Source organism: Bos javanicus, chromosome 20 (genome assembly GCF_032452875.1).
Source record: "Bos javanicus breed banteng chromosome 20, ARS-OSU_banteng_1.0, whole genome shotgun sequence".
Lineage (NCBI taxonomy): Eukaryota > Metazoa > Chordata > Mammalia > Artiodactyla > Bovidae > Bos > Bos javanicus.
Window position 1 is genome coordinate 59,050,887 of NC_083887.1, and position 20,827 is coordinate 59,071,713.

The 20,827-nt window shown below is 39.5% G+C and overlaps 1 protein-coding gene across 2 annotated transcripts in view; it reads left to right on the forward strand.

Annotated features, from left to right (window-relative positions):
- The window catches only part of DNAH5 (dynein axonemal heavy chain 5), a 323,884-nt gene that overhangs the window by 162,167 nt on the left and 140,890 nt on the right, over positions 1-20,827 (forward strand). For both annotated transcript variants that reach the window (XM_061393864.1, XM_061393863.1), the window contains exons 36-42: positions 2,347-2,525; positions 2,921-3,108; positions 3,442-3,636; positions 8,780-8,914; positions 9,760-9,867; positions 11,891-12,044; positions 19,393-19,539. In XM_061393864.1, coding sequence (XP_061249848.1) covers positions 2,347-2,525; positions 2,921-3,108; positions 3,442-3,636; positions 8,780-8,914; positions 9,760-9,867; positions 11,891-12,044; positions 19,393-19,539 — 1,106 coding nt within the window. The remainder of the gene's footprint in view (positions 1-2,346; positions 2,526-2,920; positions 3,109-3,441; positions 3,637-8,779; positions 8,915-9,759; positions 9,868-11,890; positions 12,045-19,392; positions 19,540-20,827) is intronic.

The following is a 20,827-nucleotide window of genomic DNA, read 5'->3' on the forward strand; positions in this document are numbered from 1 at the left end:
CGAACCTCATTCCATAGTTCATCAGGCACTCTATCTATCAGATCTAGTCCCTTAAATCTATTTCTCACTTCCACTGTGTAATCATAAGGGATTTGATTTAGGTCATACCTGAATGGTCTAGTGGTTTTCCCTACTTTCTTCAATTTAAGTCTGAATTTGGCAATAAGGAGTTCATGATCTGAGTCACAGACAGCTCCTGGTCTTGTTTTTCCTAACTGTATAGAGCTTCTCCTTCTTTGGCTGCAAAGAATATAATCAATCTGATTTCGGTGTTGACCATCTGGTGATGTCCATGTATAGAGTCTTCTCTTGTGTTGTTGGAAGAGGGTGTTTGCTATGACCAGTGAGTTCTCTTGGCAAAATTCTGTCAGGCTTTGTCCTGCTTCATTCCGTATTCCAAGGCCAAATTTGCCTGTTACTCCAGGTGTTTCTTGACTTCCTACTTTTCATTCCAGTCCCCTATAATGAAAAGGACATCTTTTTTTGGGTGTTAGTTCTAAAAGGTCTTGTAGGTCTTCATAGAACTGTTCAACTTCAGTGGGGTTTAAATGACATGGTGTAGTTGTGTTGAAGGAAGGAAAACCCCTTCTATGGCTTGAGAGTGGGCTCTTGCCTAGCACTTGGAAATGAATTGTCTGAGGAGACACACATACTGACAATGCAAAAGACTGTATTGGGATGGTGTCTGGTGGAGAGCAGTAGGGTAGGGGAACCTAGGAGAACCGCTCTGCCTCGTGGCTCACAGTCTTGAGTTTTATGGTGATGGGATTAGCTTTTGGGTTGTCTTTGAGCAATCATTCTGACTCAGGGTTCTTTCTGGTGGTGTCCACATTGTTCAGTCAAAATGGATTCCAGAGAGGAGGATTCTGAGAGGTGGTCAGACACATGGCGTCCCCTTTTGACCTTTCTTGAACTCTTCTCATTGGTGGGGGCTTATTAGTTCCCTGTTTCTTACCAGGACCTCCTTTCATAAAATAACTCACAAAAATGGTTACTATGGTGCCTGGCCAGGGAGGGCGGTTTCAGTCAGTGTGCATCCTCTAACAGTCAGAGCTATTATAACATCATGTTAGCTGTTATTACAGAGACTGCTCTGAAGGGATAACAAAAGTTCAAGAGGAAAGATAAGACCTTGGGTTGAAAGGCAGAATCAAAGTGAGATCAGGCATCCTTCTGGTTTTACATCCACATTACCTTCTGTGAATCCAGGCTCATTTATTGCTTCAGGACTGAGTCATTTACTTGTCTTTTTACGAACCCAGATCTGATAAAGTTGAGACCCTAGGGGTTTCCAGTGGGTGTGCTCGCTGCTCATTCCCATGCTTTATTGCTGGACAATCACTTCATTTTCTTTGAAATATTTTTTCAAGTCCAGATGAAAGCTTTTGAGTTTGGCCATCAGAAAGCCCTCAGATGCATTCTGTTGTAGATTACCTCCTTTTGCAGCGGTGGATGATGCTGGGAAACTGAAGGATTCATTGGCAAGTTATCAGTTCCTTTGTTTTCCTTCACAGGCATTCTTGATTCTCTCACCAGAATCTTTTATTTGTTAATATCGTACTTTACGATACAGCAGAAGATATTTGCAGGTTTAGTAGATGCTCCCAGAAATAAATTTATGGTGTGATTATTTAGCAATGTGTGATTTAAATCTCCTGTGATCATTGGTTCTCATGTTGGTCAAATTATATATTCTTAGATTCAAAAAGGGATTAATCTACTTTGTGTGTGGTGTGTGTGGTGTGTGTGTGTGGTGTGTGTGCACTCAGTCATGTCTGACTCCTTGTGATCCCATGGACTGTAGCCCACCAGGCTCCTCTGTCCATGGAATTCTCCAGGTGAGAGTACTGGAGTGGGTTGCCATTTCCTCCTCCAGGAGATTTTGACCCAGGGATTGAACTCCTATCTCCTGCATTGGCAGGTGGATTCTTTGGCAGGTGGATTCTTTACCTCTGAACCACCGGGGAAGCCAGGCCCTGTTTCCTAGAATACTCTTATTTAGATGCTCGAGGTAGTTGTGAAAAAGTTGCCAAATAACTTTTGGAAATCCTATGTATGCTTTTTCATAACTGGAAATTGTCAATATACATTATCATAAGGAATCTTGTTGAATATCTTTAAGAGTTTTCAAATGTGTTTGACCTTAGACTACTGCCGTTTCCTCAACACATGTTAATATACCTAAGGATAAGTGTACTTTAGGGTGAGGTTCTGGAAAGGTTAAGTGGCGACAATGGGCAGGATCTTCGTTTTTAAATTTTGTGTGAATATCGTGTCACTGTGATGCCTCCGAGGCCTCTTTCAGCTGCCAGTGGTGTGGTTCTAGTGGTTCCTGTATCCTTCCAGGTGTTACATCACACTGGCTCAAGCTCTGGGCATGAGCATGGGGGGTGCCCCCGCTGGTCCTGCAGGAACAGGAAAAACAGAAACGACCAAAGATATGGGACGGTGTCTTGGGAAATACGTCGTGGTTTTCAATTGTTCTGATCAGATGGATTTCCGAGGACTTGGACGGATTTTTAAAGGTGAGGGTTATATTTTTTTATTCGCTGAAAAATGTAAGCTAAGGTGGACTATCTTGTTAAGATTTATTTTTCAACAACTGGCTGCATTTTAGTGTCATTTTCCAACTTTATAAAACTTTTGGAAAAACCCGAATCTTTCCAGTGTTGTGTGGGTCAAATGTCAATATCACTCGCCTTTGTGCTGTTCCTTTATCCCTGCAGATTGGGTGTTTGCATTGCTAAAAAGTGTTACATTGCAAATTATTTCAGGGGCGTTTAATATATGATCTATTTGTTCAACTTTTTGTTTGAACAAATTTAATTCTGGCTTGTCTTGGCAGTTGCATAAGGCTCTTTTTCTTGACTTTCTAATTGGATGTACTAATTGGATTTTTCTATTTAATTTCCCTTCTAAGGACTGGCACAGTCTGGATCCTGGGGTTGTTTTGATGAATTTAACCGTATCGATCTACCAGTTCTCTCCGTTGCAGCCCAGCAGATTTCCATTATTCTGACATGTAAAAAGGAGCATAAAAACTCTTTTATTTTTACTGATGGAGATAATGTAACTATGAACCCTGAATTTGGGCTTTTTCTAACCATGGTAAGGAACCATAAGAAGAGCTACTGAGCTTCAGCCTTCTGATCACAGTTTTCATGTCTCTCCCTTGTCCTGTCATTTATTTTCCATGAATGGGGATTCGGAGTGTAATTTTCACTCCTATTTGAAAGCCTTTGGTGATAAACAGAACTCATATTAATAACTCATGACTTAGTCTCTCCAGTTAAAAGGAGAGTGAGATATGTAAATGAATTTTCCAGCTGTCATTCCAGATTTGCTGTATGTGCATAATGAATCTTTTAATATTATGCTGATGTATTGCACTTGTTACCCCATGATTGTATCATTCATCCTTCGGTTTTATTTTCTGTACAGAATCCTGGCTACGCTGGGCGGCAGGAACTCCCCGAAAACTTGAAGATTAACTTCCGCTCCGTGGCCATGATGGTCCCTGACCGGCAGATTATCATCAGGGTGAAGCTGGCCAGTTGTGGCTTTATTGACAACATTGTTTTGGCCAGGAAGTTTTTCACACTCTACAAGTTGTGTGAAGAACAGCTTTCTAAGCAGGTGTGAGATTCTGAAGGTCCCTATGTATTTAGGCTGGAGAAGGCAATGGCACCCCATTCCAGTACTCTTGCCTGGAAAATCCCATGGACGGAGGAGCCTGGTAGGCTCCAGTCCATGGGGTCGCTAAGAGTTGGGTATGACTGAGTGATGAACATTTTTATTCTGTTCTGGAGAGGGTATGGAGAAAAAGGAAGCTTCTTATGTTGTTTGTGGGAATGTAAGTTGGTGCAGCCACTGTGGAAAACAGTATGGAGATTCCTCAGAAAACTAAAACTAGAATTTCTATGTGATCCAGCAATCCCACTCCTGGGCATACATTCATAATTTGAAAAGATACGTGTACCCCAATGTTCATTGTAGCACTATTTACAGTAGCCAAGGCATGGGAGCAAACTAAATGTGCATTCACAGAGGAATGGAGAAATATGTAGTGTACATATATATATATATATATATATATATATAATGCAATATTTGTTGTTGTTCAGTTGCCCAGTTGTGTCCCACTCTTTGCGACCCCATGGACTGCAGCACACCAGGCTTCCCGGTCCTTTCCCATCTCCCGGAGTTTGCTCAAATTCATGTCCATTGAGTTGGTGATGCCATCCAACCATCTCATCCTCTGTTGTCCCCTTCTCCTCCTGCCTTCAATTTTTCCCAGCATCAGGGTCTTTTCCAATGAGTTGGCTCTTTGCATCAGGTGACCAAAGTATTGGAGTTTCATCATCAGTCCTTCCAATGAATATTCAGGGCTGATTTCCTTCAGGATTGACTGGTTTGATCTCCTTGCTGCCAAGGGACTCTCAAGAGTCTTCTCAAGGACCGCAGTTTGAAAGTATCAATTCTTCGACACTCAGCCTTTTTTATTGTCCAGCTCTGACATCTGTACATGACTACTGGAAAAACCATAGCTTTGACTATATGGACCTTTGTTGGCAAAGTAAAATCTCTGCTTTTTAATGTGCTGTCTAGTTTTGTCATTGCTTTTCTTCCAAGGAGCAAACATCTTTTAATTTCATGGTGCAGTCACTGTCCACAGTGAGTTTGGAGCACCCCCAAAATAAAGTCTGTCACTGTTTCCATTGTTTCTCCATCTATTTGCCATGAATTGATGGGACAGGATGCCATCATCTTTGTTTTTTGAATGTTGAGTTTTAAGCTAGCTTTTTCACTCTCCACTTTAATCTTCATCAAGAGGCTTTAGTTCCTATTGCTTTCTGCCATAAGGGTGGTATCATCTGCATATCTGAGGTTATTGATATTTCTCCTGGAAATCTTGATTCCAGCTTGTGCTTCATCCAGCCTGGCATTTTGCATGATGTACTCTGCATAGAAGTTAAATAAGCAAAGTGATAATATATAGCCTTGACATACTTTTTCCCCAATTTGGAACCAGTCTATTTTTCCATGTCCGATTCTAACTGTTGCTTCTTGACCTGCATACAGGTTTCATAGGAGGCAGGTAAGGTAGTCTGGTATTCCCATCTCTTTAAGAATTTTCCACAGTTTGTGGTGATCTACACAGGCAAAGGCTTTAGCCTAGTCAATGAAGATGTTGAGTCATAAAAAAGAATGAAATAATGTCATTCATAGCAACGTGGATGGACATAGAGATGACTGTACCAAGTTAGGTCAGAGAGAGAAAGACAAAACCATATGATATCACTTATATGTGGAATCTAAAAAATTATACAAATGAACAAATTTATAAGGCAGAAACAGACTTAACAGACATAGAAAACAAATTTATGGTAATTAAAAGGGAACAGTGGGGGGAAGGATACCTTAAGAGTTTGGAATTAACATATATACATACTACTATATAGAAAAATAGATAACAAATAAGGACCTGCTGTATAGCACAGGGAACCCTACTCAATATTCTGTAATAACCTATATGGGAAAAGAATCTGAAAAAGAATAGATACATGTATATATGTAAAACTGAATTACTTTGCTGGATACCTGAAACTAACACAATATTGTAAATCAACTATACTCCACTATAAAATAAAAATTAAAAAAACAAGAAAATTGTAGACTGGGGTTGTTGAGAAAGTAGCTCCTGGTACAAAGTAGAAAATGGTATCATTGCAAAAATGATTTTTCATGTATAGTTTTATTAAGCACATTTGAAGAAATTAATATTTATAGCCTAGAGATGAAGTGAATACTATCTGAATTGATTTAAGAGACAAAGAAATATGCATATTGTTGTTTGCTCTTTATCCCACCTATACATTTATCATAAAGTGTTGTGTGTCCTCATGGTTTTGAGGAACCTCTAATTCAAACTTCTTTGAATCTAAATTATTGCTTACACCCACAGATTCAGCTAAATTCAATTCTCACTCAAAACACCCTTAGTTTCTTTTGCTTGTGCTCAGCCACTCAATCATGTCCAACTCTTTGCAACACTGTGGACTGTAGCCCACCAGACTCCTTTGTCCATGGGACTTCTTAGGCAAGAATACTGGAGTTGGTTGCCATTTCCTACTCCAGCAGATCTTTCCAACCCAGGGATCTAACCTGAGTCTCCTGCATTGTAAAGTGGATTCTTTACTCTTGTGCCACCTGGGAAGTCCCCTTTACTCTGTCTTCTACTTTCTGTGCTGTATCTTGTATGTAGAAAAACTCCCACATCACTAACTCCTGCCCTGTCCTCTAATTTCACATCTGTTTCCTTCATTCCTATTGCCCTTGTTCACAAGGTCATTGGGAAATGATACAAGTCCATGTATACAAAACAATTAGCCCTTGATCAACAGCCTGTGAATCTTGCTTCATGCCCGCAGATTTAACTAAGTCTTATTATGGAAAACTTTCCTTAATTAATTCCACCCACCAACAATTTTAAGTCATTGTTACTTTTATGCAAGCTTGCTTATGTTTCTTTTTTTTTCCTTGTAACATATTTTTATTTTTTTAAAAGACAGAGATATTTATTTATTTTTTTATGCTTCTTAGCTTTATTTATTTATTATTTTTTTACTTTACAATATTGTATTGGTTTTGCCATATATCAACATGAATCTGCCACAGGTATACACGTGTTCCCCATCCTGAAGCCTCCTCCCACCTCCCTCCCCATACCATCCCTCTGGGTCATCCCAGTGCACCAGCCCCAAGCTTCTTGTATCTTGCATCAAACCTGGACTGGCGATTCATTTCTTATACGATATTATACATGTTTTAATGCCATTCTCCCAAATCATCCCCCCCTCCAGAGTCCAAAAGACTGTTCTATACATCTGTGTCTCTTTTGCTGTCTCTCATACAGGGTTGTTGTTACCGTCTTTCTAAATTCCATATATATGCGTTAGTATACTGTATTGGTGTTTTTCTTTCTGGCTTACTTCACTCTGTATAATAGGCTCCAGTTTTGTTTCTTTTATTGAGGATTAGAACTTAAACTCTTTGAAGGCAGGAGATCAATCTGAGTATTTTTATGTGCCCTATCCATCAGATGATTGGTATTAAGTGATGCAACCAGCTTCCAATTAGCAGATAATGTTTTTTTCTGTAGGTTTTTATAAATTATGATTAAAAATACAGTCATTAAAGGCAAAAGGCGAAGGGGGCAGCAGAGGATGAGGTGGTTAGATAGCATCACTGGCTCAATGGGCATGAATGTGAGCAAACTCCAGGAGACAGTGGAGGACAGAGAAGCCTGGTGTGCTCCAGGCCATTAACAACTGAATAACAATAAAAAATGTAACATTTTTATAGCTTATCATCCTAACCATTTTTGAGTGTACATTTCAGTAGTGTTGTGAAACAGACCTCCATAGCTTTTTTCTCTTGCAAAATGGAAACTCTATACCCATTAAAAAACTCCGCTCTCTCCTTCCCTGGTAACCACCAATGAACTTTCTGTTTCTATGTATTTGACTACTTTAGATATCTTATACAAATGGAACTGCATGGTATTTGTCTTTTTGTGACTGGTTTATTTAACTTAGTATAATGTCCTCAAGTTTCATTCATGGTATAGCATGTGATAGTACTTGCTTCCTTTTTATGATTGAATATCATTCCAGTTTCTGTATATGCCACATTTTGTTTATCCATTCATCTGTCGATGGGCCTTTGGGCTGCTCCCACCTCTTGGCTGTTGTGAATAGTGTTGCTATGAACATGGGTGTGCAAATATCTTTTTGAGACTCTGCTTTCAACTCTTTGGGATATAGTCCCTCAAGTGGGGTTGCTGGATCCTATGGTGGTTCTATTTAAAAAAGTTTTGAGGAATTGCCAGAGATACTGTTTCCTATGGTGGTTGGAGAATTGGTTTTTAATTATTTGCTTTATATGTGCTAAAATTTTGGGTGATTGAACTTTTATAAATATATGTCAAGAGGTCAACAAAGCTGACCTCTTGACATATATTTATAAAAGTTCAATAAGCCCCAACAAAGCTGGGGGCTTGGCTTTCTAATTTGTCCTTATTGTTACTCCCTTTCGTCCCTGGTGGCTCAGATGGTAAAAGCATCTGCTTGCAACGTGGGAGACCCGGGTTCGATCCCTGGGTGGGGAAGATCCCCTGGAGAAGGACATGGCAACCCACTCCAGTACTCTTGCCTGGAAAATTCCATGGATGGAGGAGCCTCATAGGCTACAGTCCATAGGGTCACAAAGGGTCGGACACAACTGAACAACTTCACTCACTGACTTGGGTAATCCTGGAATTTACCTACTTTTTTTTTTTTTTTCTCTTTGATATTCCTATCTTTTAATCTTATATGATGGTCATGAGTGAGGTCACAGTTTAATTCTGGTTCGAAATTTTAGTTTTTGAGATATGAGGACATTTTCTTGTGGATAATTGGCTTAAGAAGGGCTCAAGGTAACCTGTATTTTCCATGAGGAAGTTTACTCCTTTCTCCCTGTCAAGATCTGTCTATTATCAATAGTTTTCAGATCTAAGGGCTTAAATTAGTGATGACACAGGGGAGTGGGCTTTTCTGGGTATTCTCCACTTCCTAAAAAGAAAAAGTTATTGATAAAAAAGATTTATTGCTCTACTATCTGTACACGTGTTCAAAAGGAAAATCAGCATTTATTCATTATGCATCTGTTAAATTTGTACAGTTGCCATGGGTAACTTAATTTTGAAAATAAGCCCAGTGTTCTTCATATTCTTCAGGTCCATTATGACTTTGGTCTGCGTAATATTCTGTCAGTTCTGCGAACCCTGGGAGCAGCCAAGAGAGCCAGCCCCACAGATACGGAGTCCACGATCGTCATGCGTGTGCTGCGAGATATGAATCTTTCCAAACTGGTGAGGTTCACAGATGGAGCTGTTCCACCCGCTTAAATTTCAGTTTAAGCGCAAATGAGATTTAGAAATATTTATTTAAAGATCTCATTTAAAATGCTTAATTATCAGATGAAGCACTTTAAATTTCATAGAGCATGACTTTAAATTACATTTTTTCAGAAGTAATTTCTGTGGCGGCTCATATCTAGTCTAACATGTCTATTCCAATAGAATGAAAATGGATTAAAAAAAATCTACGTCTTAAGTTTCCAGATACCTTGAAATTTTTGAGTTTTAGAGCTATAATCCCACCTTTTTTAAAGTAGACTTTGGCAGGAAATTGTATGTAAGATTTTGCAAGTGTGTAGAATTTCACATTCTTTGATTTCACAGTTGAGACTGATAATCAATCATCTGGTTATCAGTGAATCTATATACAGTGAATCTATATCTATACTGACGATATATTTTTTCATAGTAAAAGTATGAATTAAACGAATTTCATTTCATGAATTTGCTGCTGTGTTTCATTTGAAGAATTCTTTTTCATTTAAATAAGAAATTATAGGTTATGTAGTAACTCCCTAAACTGGTTATTTTACAGAAAGTTGTCACATAGGCAGTATTTTCTTTCCTTCTATTTTCTTATTTTTTCCCTCTTCTTCTCTACCTTTCCTCCCTTTTAAAAACTAATTTTTAATGCATGGGAAACATGATGAAAATATCTCTCAACTTCAGTGGCGGTATTTTATTTATTACTGGCTGTGATAAAGTAATCTGAGATGTATTACTCATTTTCAGTTTGCCTAATATTGCTGTGCTTGTGCCAAAAGAGTTGGTCTGATTTCTCTTCTTTTCTTTTTGAGATTGATGAGGATGAACCTTTATTTTTGAGTTTGATTGAAGATCTCTTCCCAAATATTCTTCTGGACAAGGCGGGTTACCCTGAATTGGAAATGGCAATTAGTAGACAGGTAACATGTTTCACAGGACATCAAGCTATGTGTTCCTTTCATCCGAATTTCATGAGAATCAAGTGGAGCTGGTGTGGTCTAAATCTACAGATTCTGAGAACAACACCAAGGCTGTGACTACAGTTTTAAGAGAAGCCATTACACACCATTAATAGAATTTTTCCTGCCAGGGGGTCTCGCTCAGCTACCGTTAGCCATGTGCTAGTGACACTGTTACTGACGGAGACCGTTCCACACCAGATTCCCAGTGAAAAGTGCTGGGTCAGCATGGGCTGGGGCCGGGGGTGCGGCCTGCTGCCTTACCTGTGCTAGGCTTGGTTCTCTCCGCAACCCTGGTGTTTGTTTATCCTGTTGCTTTGGTGTCCTGACTCCTGTACTGAGAGTCATTTGGAGTGATCTCAGGTGGCTCCTTCGCTGTCCATCTTTTCCCCCAGGCCAAGGATCACTTGTGACTTCTTCCTTGGGCTTTGGGGGATCCATCATGTTAAGTGTATCATGAGGTGTTTGGCTTTTCCATGATACTTCGTGCAGCTTAAACTTTTTATCATCTTCCTATGCTGTGCTATGCCAAGTGGCTTCAGTCGTCTCTGACTCTTTGTGACTCTATGGACTGTAGCCCACCAGGCTTTTCTGTCCATGGGATTCCAGCCCGATACTGGAGTGGGTTGCCATGGTCACCTCCAGGCGATCTTATCCCCCCAGGGATCGAAACCAAGTCCCTTACATCTGCATTGGCAGGTGGGTTCTTTACCACTAGCACCTCCTGAGAAGCCCTATAATCTTCCTAGTGATGGAAATGAATCATGAAAATCTTGTGCCTCAATTTCCTTTCCTATGAAAAAGCGTTTGGAAAAAAAAGTTTTATAGAAATAGTGACTAGCTCATATTTATAAAATGCATTTCAATTCTTTGAATGTATTTGTAATAAAAATTAAATATTTTTAAGTATTAAATATTGTAAGTATTTTAGGGAGACTTTCCTAAAAGTCAGGGAGACTTTAAAGTCAGTGTATAAAAATCTTTATCTCCCAATCAGGTAAAAGTGATAATTCATTTTGCAAATGGCTTCTTCATCATATGGCCAACTTAATTGTAGCATTGCCTAAAAATGCTAAGTATAAGCTAATTTATAAAGTGACTTACATTTGTAATTTGTAGCATATGAGAAATATGAAGAGTCAATAGATAGCATAAAATAATACATAAATACTATCCAAAAGTTATTTAAGTAAAAATAAAAGCATCATTTATAGTGAATTTAAGCAAAGCATGATGGTTAGGAGCATGAACCATAGGGCTGAATCTTGGGGTCAGATCCTTACTCCATAACTTTACAATGAATAATCTTGGGTAAATTACTTAGATTCTTTGTGTCTCAGTTTTCTTATCTGTAAAATTAAGATATCATTTGTATTAAGCTCATAGAAGTTTAAATTTAGAAGAGTGGTTCACTGAGTAGCTTCCATACATCTGTTTGATAGATGAAAACTATCCATTAGATTTACAAAGATGGCTTGGCAGTTGTATGGAATTTCAGTCAACTTGGTATGCTTGAAATGATCTTTTTATACTAAATAGTATCTTCTAAATTAAACATCTAAAATAATTTTGCTATTTGAGCCTTTGTTCTTAAGTTGTTCCTAATGTGTACATTCATGTAAATATAAGTGTTTGTAATTCCCTAAGTCAGATATGGATTAGGTTGGGATATCATTTTGATTATGTTCAGCCTGCTTTTTGTCTAGGTGTATATATTTTTTATTGTAGTAAAACTCATTGCTTAAATGTACCTTTTAAACTATTTTTTAAGTGTAGAGCTCAGTGGTACTAAATACATTCATTGTACTGTGCAAACATCACTACTGTTTGCCTTGAGAACTTTTTCCATCTTTCCAAACTGTCACATCCATATGTATTAATAATAACTCCCCATGCCTTTAACCTTGCTCCATGTCTGTACTTATTTTGAACACAACGATAAGTCCTGATAGCTGTTTATGTGGGGATTTTGTTTTGTTTTCAGGTTGAAGAAGCTGGTTTAATCAACCATCCTCCTTGGAAACTGAAAGTCATCCAGCTGTTTGAAACACAGAGAGTGCGGCACGGAATGATGACCCTAGGGCCAAGTGGGGCAGGGAAGACCACCTGCATCCATACCTTGATGAGAGCCCTGACAGGTAAGGGGACAGTCAAGCCTCACCACCCTGGGACAATTTTGTGACATGTGAATGCTCCGAGAGGAATGCAAATATAGATGCATATTAACATATTTTTATAGGAGGAGACCTCTTAGAGAAGGAAATGGCAACCCACTCCCATATTCTTGTCTGGGAACTCCCATGGACAGAGGAGCCTGGTGGGCCATAGTCCATGGGGTTGCAAAGAGTCAGAGATGACTGAGCATGCACGCAACAATATTAGAGTTGAATAGCATGGGGTCGCAAAAGAGTCAGACACGACTTAGCTACTAAACAGCAGCAGCAGCATGTAAGATACAACTTTTTTGAATATTGGATATGTTTTAGAGGTAACACAGTACATTAATAGACCAGAGGAGAAAAAAATTTTTTTCCAGCTTATATTTTAAATTAAAAAAATTTTTTTAAATTTGATTGTGCTGCATGGCATGTGGGATCTTAGTTTCCTAATCAGGGATCAAACTGTGCTCCCTGCATTGGAAGCACAGAGTCCTAACCACTGGACTGCCAGGGAACCCCCATTTTCAGCTTTATTCAAATATTATTTTGACACATATATAAGTTTAAGGTGTGCAGTGTGCTGATTTGATCCATATATATGTTGCAAAATTATTGTCACCATAGCATTAGTTACCACCTCCATCATATCACATAATAACCATTTCTTTTTTGTGATGACAGCATTTAAGATTTATTGATAGTTTCTTAGAAATATTTGAATATTTGTATGATACAGTATTATTAGCTATAATCACCATGCTGATACATTAGGTGCCCAAACTTGCTAATTTTATAACTAGCATTTTGTACCCTTTTCCAATATCTCTCCATGCCCCATCTCCATCCCTTGTAACTACAATTCCACAATCCGTTTCTCTGTTGTTGTTGTTCAGTCACTAAGTCATGTCCAACTCTTTGTGACCCCATGGACTACACAGGTTTCCCTCTCCTTCACTATCTCTGGGATTCCCTAATAGCTCAGTTGGTAAAGAATCTGCCTGCAATGCAGGAGACCCTGGTTAGATTTCTAGGTTGGGAAGATCTGCTGGAGAAGGGATAGGCTACCTACTCCAGTATTCTTGGGCTTCCCTGTGACTCAGCTGGTAAAGAATCCGCCTGCAATGTGGGAGACATGGGTTCCATCCTTGGGTTGGGAAAATCCCCTGGAGAAGGGAAAGGCTACCCACTCCAGTATTCTGGCCTGGAGAATTCCATGGACTGTATAGTCCATGGAGTCGCAAAGAGTCAGACAGCACAGAGCGACTTTCACTTTCACTATCTCCTGGAGCTTGCTCAAACTCATGTTCATTGAGTCGGTGATGCATCCAGCCATCTCATCCTCTGTTGTCCCCTTCTCCTCCTGCCTCCAATCTTTCCCAGCATCAGCATCTTTTCCAAAGAGTCATCTCTTTGCATCAGGTAGCCAAAGTATTGGAGCTTCTGCTGAAGCTGTTTCTCTGAGCTTGACTTTTTAGATGCCACATATAAGTGATACCACACAGTATCTGTCTTTCTGTGTCTGAATTATTTCATTTAGCATGATATCCTCAAAGTCCATCCATGTTTTCACAAATGGCAGGATGTTCTTATATTTTGTGGATGAACAATATTCCATTGCATATGTGTGCCACATCTTCTTTATTCATTCATTCATGGGCAGACACAAGATTATTTCTGTATCTTGGATTTTCTGAATTATGCATTTTTTTTAAAGTGATTTCATGGACTGTGTTATATGTTTTCCATATGTTATGCCATTTAGTTTTCAAAATGATCTTGAGATGTGACTACTGTTATCTCCATTTTGGACAAAAAGTCAAGATTCAACTTTAGAAATACTCAACATCAAAAAGATGGTAAATAATGAGACTCTAAGTTAAGGTCAGAGCCCATTAAGGTAAAACCCAGAATTTTCCCAGCATACCATACCATTTTGCAATTATGACTTAATATAAGATGCTCCAGTACTCTTGCCAGGAAAATCCCATGAGCAGAGGAGCCTGGTAGGCTGCAGTCCATGGGGTCGCTAAGAGTCGGACATGGCTGAGCGACTTCACTTTCGCTTTTCACTTTCATACATTGGAGAAGGAAATGGCAACCCACTCCAGTGTTCTTGCCTGGGGAACCTCAGGGACGGGGGAGCCTGGTGGGCTGCCGTCTATGGGGTTGCACGGAGTCAGACACGACTGAAGCAACTTAGCAGCAGCAGCAGCAAGATGCTTAATATATGACATAAGATCCAGGTCTCCCACATTGTGGGTGGATTCTTTACCAGCTGAACCACCAAGGAAGCCCAAGAAGACTGGAGTGGGTAGCCTATCCCTTCTCCAGGAGACCTTCCCAACCCAGGAATCAAACTGGGGTCTTCTGCATTGCAGGCAGATTCTTCACCAGCTGAGCTACCAGGGAAGCCCCAATATAAGATGCTATTGCTAAGTCACTTCAGTCGTGTCCGACTCTGTGCAACCCCATAGATGGCAGCCCACCAGGCTTCCCCATCCCTGGGATTCTCCAGGCAAGAACACTGGAGTGGGTTGCCGTTTCCTTCTCCAATGCATGAAAGAGAAAAGTGAAAGTGAAGTCAGTCAGTTGTGTCCGACCCTCAGCGACCCCATGGACTACAGCCTTCCAGGCTCCTCCATCCATGGGATTTTCCAGGCAAGAGTACTGGAGTGGGGTGCCATTGCCTTCTCCGATATAAGATGCTACCTCTCAATAAATATAATTCCAAACCTGATTCTTAAATTCTATGTGCTGAAAAACCACCCTCACTGTAAACTAATTTCCTGCCCCAAATCAGATATTTTTCTTGAGAAGTGAAATCAGTGCACTTAATTTCCAGATGTCCCTAAGCCTTATATCTAAGCCCCTAACCCAGGGTCATCTAAGCATAATGGCTATTGCCTTGTTCACAATTATCCTTGTATTCTCTCGTTCTTATGAAACATTGATGACTTTCTTCTTAAAAGTATTGGCAACAATGGTCATGGCAGATAAGTTCCAAAATTTCACAGAACTTTGGCTGTTAGAATGCACCATGCATTGTCCCACAGGGAAAAGCTGCTTGGCTGGGTTTCTGGTCAGCTTTTGGAGCTTCAGTGCACTGATATTGGTTGCTAGTGATGGTGTGTATTTGTTCTAGGGTCCTGCACATGTTGGATTTAGTCTGTTTCCTCAACCATAGGATGAAGTGAATTCTGTACAATAGGACTGTATGTGGGGGTCATCACACTGAGACAGGATTATACTCTCAGCCAGCACCTACCTCCACTAAAACTGAGATTTCACACCTGCAGGACTTTGTCATGTAATTTTCATGTGTGCTATTAAAATTCTGTTTGGGGATCTTTATATAGCATTAAAATGATGTATTCCCTCTCTTAAACTATGCTTAATAATACTTTTGTTGGTATGAAGCTGCCTTCTCTTAATAAACTACAAATGTGCTGGGTACAGTTACCTGAGCAAAATGAGTTGGGGTGGTGGTGGTTTAGTTGTGTCTGATTCTTGCATTCCCAGAGTGGGTAGCCCACCAGACTCCTCTGTCCATGGGATTTCCCAGACAAGAGTATTGAAGTGGGTTGCCATTTCCTTCTTCAGGGGATCTTCCTGACCCATGGATTGAACCTGGGTCTCCTGCATTGTGGGCAAATTCTTTACCAACTGAGCCACCTGGGAAGCCCCAGTGTCTTAAAATGAGTACTAAATATTAAATGACATAGATATATTATGTATAATATATCTAAACTATGTACTCAATCAATATGGCATCACTGGCTTTGGAGAAGTTCTCTGCAAAAATGAATAAATTATTAGACTACTTGCTGTTTATTGACTCGTTCTTGGTTTTAGTTTGCAATACTTTGGTGCGGTCTCAAAACCCCAATGATCTCAGTTTGTTTCCAAGGCAAGGCATTCAACAACACAATAATCCAAATCTATGCCCCAACCACTAATGTTGATGAAGCCAAAGTTGAATAGTTCTACAAAGACCTACAAGACTTTCTAGAACTAACACCAAGCAGGCATGAAAGAAAAATTGCCATGTCTTGAAAGAGTTTACAGTGAAGTGAAGTGTCACAGATAATTAGATCTCAGCATAGAAGATTGGATGTGGGGAAGATGTGGACAGTTATGGTGTGAGCAGAGGCAAAGGAGATCAGAACCTTTCTAAGGAATTCTAGAAAGGCTTACAGAGCAGATGCTACTTCATCTAAGGTTTGAGGGTTAAATAGCAGATGGATAAAAGGTATTCTTAGCAGAATGAATGGGCTGAGTAGACAGAAGGGACTGGTGAAAGCCTGACATACCAGGGGAAGTGCTCTGGTATGGATAAGATGTAATTTGTGTTGTGGGGGTGGGCGAGGGGAGATGCGGAGGGGTAACCAATGCTATTGGTGCCCAGGGCCACCTCCCTTTGACCCTCCCCTGCTACAGATACAACCGTTGGACAGTTTCTCCCCCAAACACCAGTGGTATCTCTGAGTTTGTCAGCCTTATTCCTTTCCAGTTCCTGGGAATTGGCTCAGCCTGGAGGAAGGGATTGGGTGGGATGTTATTTTCCTGAGGCAGCCATACCCTCAACCAATATGGCGGAAAGAGTGGAAGGCAAATGTCCATCTCCTCCTGTCTCCTAGAGGGACACTCCGTCTGTGGCCAGCTCACCAACAAGCTCTTTATTGGCTTTCTCTGCTTCTCTGCTTCACTGTCTTTCACCCAAATTCAAACTCCCAGTTCCCCTGTCTTTATCTCAGGCTTTGCTTCTGGAGGAACTCAAATTTGAAGCAAGGGCACAGCATGAGAAGCTTTATAACTTTAGCTGAACTCTTAGATTTTATCCTGTGGGTGATGGGAAGCCGTAGAGCTGAGGAATGGTGTGATTAGCCCTTTGTGCCATGAAGAGCACAGACTGTGGACAGGAGGGGCCGTCTAGGGTTCTCCATAAGGAGGACCTAAGGAGCGGACAGCAAGAAAAGAATGCTTACTCTGGGGCAGAGTCCAGGAAGGTGGAAAGAATTAAGAAGAATCAGTTTAACTAACATTTGAAAAGTCAAGCATTTTTTTTTCCTTACAGTGCTCGTATAAAAATATTATGGGATTTTAAATGAAAATGATACAATTCAACCTACAACAATAATGGAATAATTTGTGATAGTTTCTCTTATATGAGCAACAGACCAAGTCCAGTTTTCATCTATGCTGCTGTCAGACATCTGAAGAGTTTGCTGGCCTTTTGTAAAGTGTGATTAGATTTTTTTTAAAAAGTTTTGCTAGTCTTATGGATATCATTTATTGAAAAACCTGCATTGTGCCAAAGTTGAGCTTCAGCACTGTAAAATATTGCAAATAATTAACCCTGACTCTTTTTCTGATTTTGGAAAAAGAGAATTATCATTTAATTTTCTAGAAAAGTTTTAATTTAACACCTTGACAGTATGCATATCCATGCTTGTGTGCCTGTGTTTGTCAATCTTTCACATAATATGTGACATTTTAGCCTCTATTTTTATGATTTTGCATTTTAAATCTTAAATTTTTTTATTGAAATATGGTTGATTTACATATTGTATTAGTTTCAGATGTATACAAAGTGATTCCATTGTATATATATTCTTTTCTAGATTCTCCTCCATTATAGGTTATTCAGTTCAATTCAGTCGCTCAGTCGTGTCCAACTCTTTGCGACCCCATGAACCACAGCACGCTAGGCCTTCCTGTCCATCACCAACTCCTGGAGTCCACCCAAACCCATGTCCATAGAGTCAGTGATGCCATCCAACCATCTCATCCTCTGTCGTCCTCTTCTCCTCCTGCCCTTAATCCCTCCCAGCATCAGGGTCTTTTCCAATGAGTCAGCTCTTCTCATCAGGTGGCCAAAGTACTGGAATTTTCAGCTTCAACATCAGTCCCTCCAATGAACACCCAGGACTGATCTCCTTAAGGATGGACTGGTTGTATCTCCTTGCAGTCCAAGGGACTCTCAAGAGTCTTTTCCAACACCACAGTTCAAAAGCATCAATTCTTCAGTGCTCAGCCTTCTTCACAGTCCAACTCTCACATCCATACATGACCACTGGAAAAACCATAGCCTTGACTAGATGGACCTTTGTTGGCAAAGTAATGTCTCTGCTTTTTAATATGCTAAGTTGGTCATAACTTTCCTTCCAAGGAGCAAGCGTCTTTTAATTTCATGGCTGCAATCACCATCTGCAGTGATTTTGGAGCCCAGAAAAATAAAGTCAGCCACTGTGTCCACTGTTTCCCCATCTATTTGCCATGAAGTGATAAGATATTAAATGTAGCTCCTTGTTCTATACAGTAGGTCCTTGTTGATTTTTACATATATGTATAAATATATGTGTATATTTGAATCCTGAACTCTTAATTTATCCCTCCCTGCCCGTCTCCTTTGGTAACCACAAACTTGTTTTATATGTCTCTGAGTCTATTTCTGTTTTTCAAATAAGTTCACTTGTACCATTTTTTAAGATTCCATGTATAATATACTTTAAATCTTTTTATTTGATTTTTTAAAACTTACTATCTATAGTCTCCTATGTACAGAATTCATCTTACTTGAGAATAGTTTCAAAGTTTGAGAGATTTGCATACCTTTTTTGAAGTTGACCACAGAAAAATAATTCTTGATTTTTGTCACATTAATTTAGCTGATTTTTTCCAAATGAGCAAGACCATATCTCAGCAAATGAAAGCTGTTAATGAGGAGAATCAGGCAGTGAATTTCAGATATAAGATTTAAAGTGTGTGCATGCATGCTTCGTCCTTCAATTGTTTCTGACTCTTTATGATCCCATGGACTGTAGCCCACCGGGCTCCTCTGTCCATGGAATTCTGCAGGCAAGAATACTGGAGTGGGTTGCCATTCCCTTATCCAGAAGATCTTCCTGACCCAGGGATCGAACCCAGGTCTCCTGCATTGTAGGCAGATTCTTTACCGTCTGAGCCATCAGGGACCTACGATTTAACCTAGTAGACCAGAAACCAAAAGATTTTGAGCTGTGACATTTGAAGCACTTCCAGATTACATTAATTCCTTCGTCAATTCCAGCATGGTATCATTTCCCCCCCTTTTGTAACATGCAATTTTCTTTTCCAGATGATAAAAAAGTGCTTTGGTCAGTAACATATAATGAGGATAATTATGATAACTTGGGGTGCAGTAAGATATGTATTTTCAATGTAATTTTGTATTTTTCATGTTTTGAATATCTGCTGACAGATAGTACACTGCAAACTGGTGCAGTGTTGCCTAATGATGGTTCATTCTACATGTGAGTTGTTTAAAATCTGGATTTACTTGGTATAGATTGTGGAAAACCACATCGGGAAATGAGGATGAATCCTAAAGCGATTACAGCCCCACAGATGTTCGGTCGGCTTGATGTGGCGACAAATGATTGGACCGATGGGATATTTTCTACTCTTTGGAGGAAAACATTGAGGGCTAAGAAAGGTAGGAGACGAATTACGAGTGTAATTTTTTATTTTTAAATTTTTATTGGAGTAAAGCTGGTTTACCGTTTTGTGTTAGTTTCAGGTGTACAGCAAAGCAAATCAGTTATCCATATACACGTACCAGTTCTTTTTTTAAAAAATTCTTTTCCATATAGGTCATTACAGAGTATTGAGTAGAGCTCCCTGTGCTATACACCAGGTTTTTCTTAGTTATCTATTTTATATATAGCAGTGTGTATGTCCAGCCCAATCTCCCAATGTATCCCTCCTCTCCTCACCTCTGGTAACCATAAGTTTGTTTTCTACATCCATGACTCTAAAGAGAGTATTAGTTTATACTTTTTTTTTTTTTGGTAGCACCACACAGCATGCAAGATCTTAGTTCTCCCACCAAGGATTGAACCTCTATCCCCTGGGGTGAAAGCAAGGAGTTTTAGCCACTGGACCACCATAGACCCTGAATTACAGCTATAATTTTTGACACGTGCTTCTAAATAAAAGCCTTGGTAGCTATTTAAAATTAGTAGGGGACTTCCTGGTAGTCCAGTGGCCAAGAATCCATCTTCCAATGCAGGAAACACGGGTTCGATCCCTCGTTGGGGAACTAAAAACCCACATACCAGAGGGAAATTGAGCTTGTGGGCCACAACAAAGACCTAACACAGCCAAATAAATAAATATTAAAAAGAAGTAAAATTAGTAACATTGTATTTTCTATATAATATCTTATCCAAGACCAAGAAGTCATAAATCAGTATGATATTTGTGAATGTTGAAACACAGAAATGATTGATTAATGTATTTAAAATATCCACCTCCTCCCTTTTTTGGGTTACAAAGGGAATTATTTTCCTTTTGAAAAAATATTTCTATATTCCTGTGATATCTTAGAATGAAATAGCAAAAGTTGTTAAAGAAAACTGATTGTATTAAGTCAAGTGATTTCACCATAACTATTTTCACTGAATATTTAAAAAATGGTACTCATCTCAGTATGGCCTATCTTTAGAAAACCGATTCTCCTGTAAAATCATAGGTGGAAATGAGCTTCTTAGGAAAGAAGATTGTATCAAAAAGAAAGTTTTTGATCATACGTCATTCTCTTTAGATGACATGTGTGTTTGGCTTTAGTTTAAACCAATTCCTTAAAGGCTAGTGGTTCACTCTGAATATTTTCTTACTTAGGGACCCTGCAAACTGAGCCCAGTGGTCCCAGAATATAAGTTCAGATGGAGGAGGTGATGATCAGTTCTCCTGTCACTCCTGAATGAGTAGGAGAAAGCACC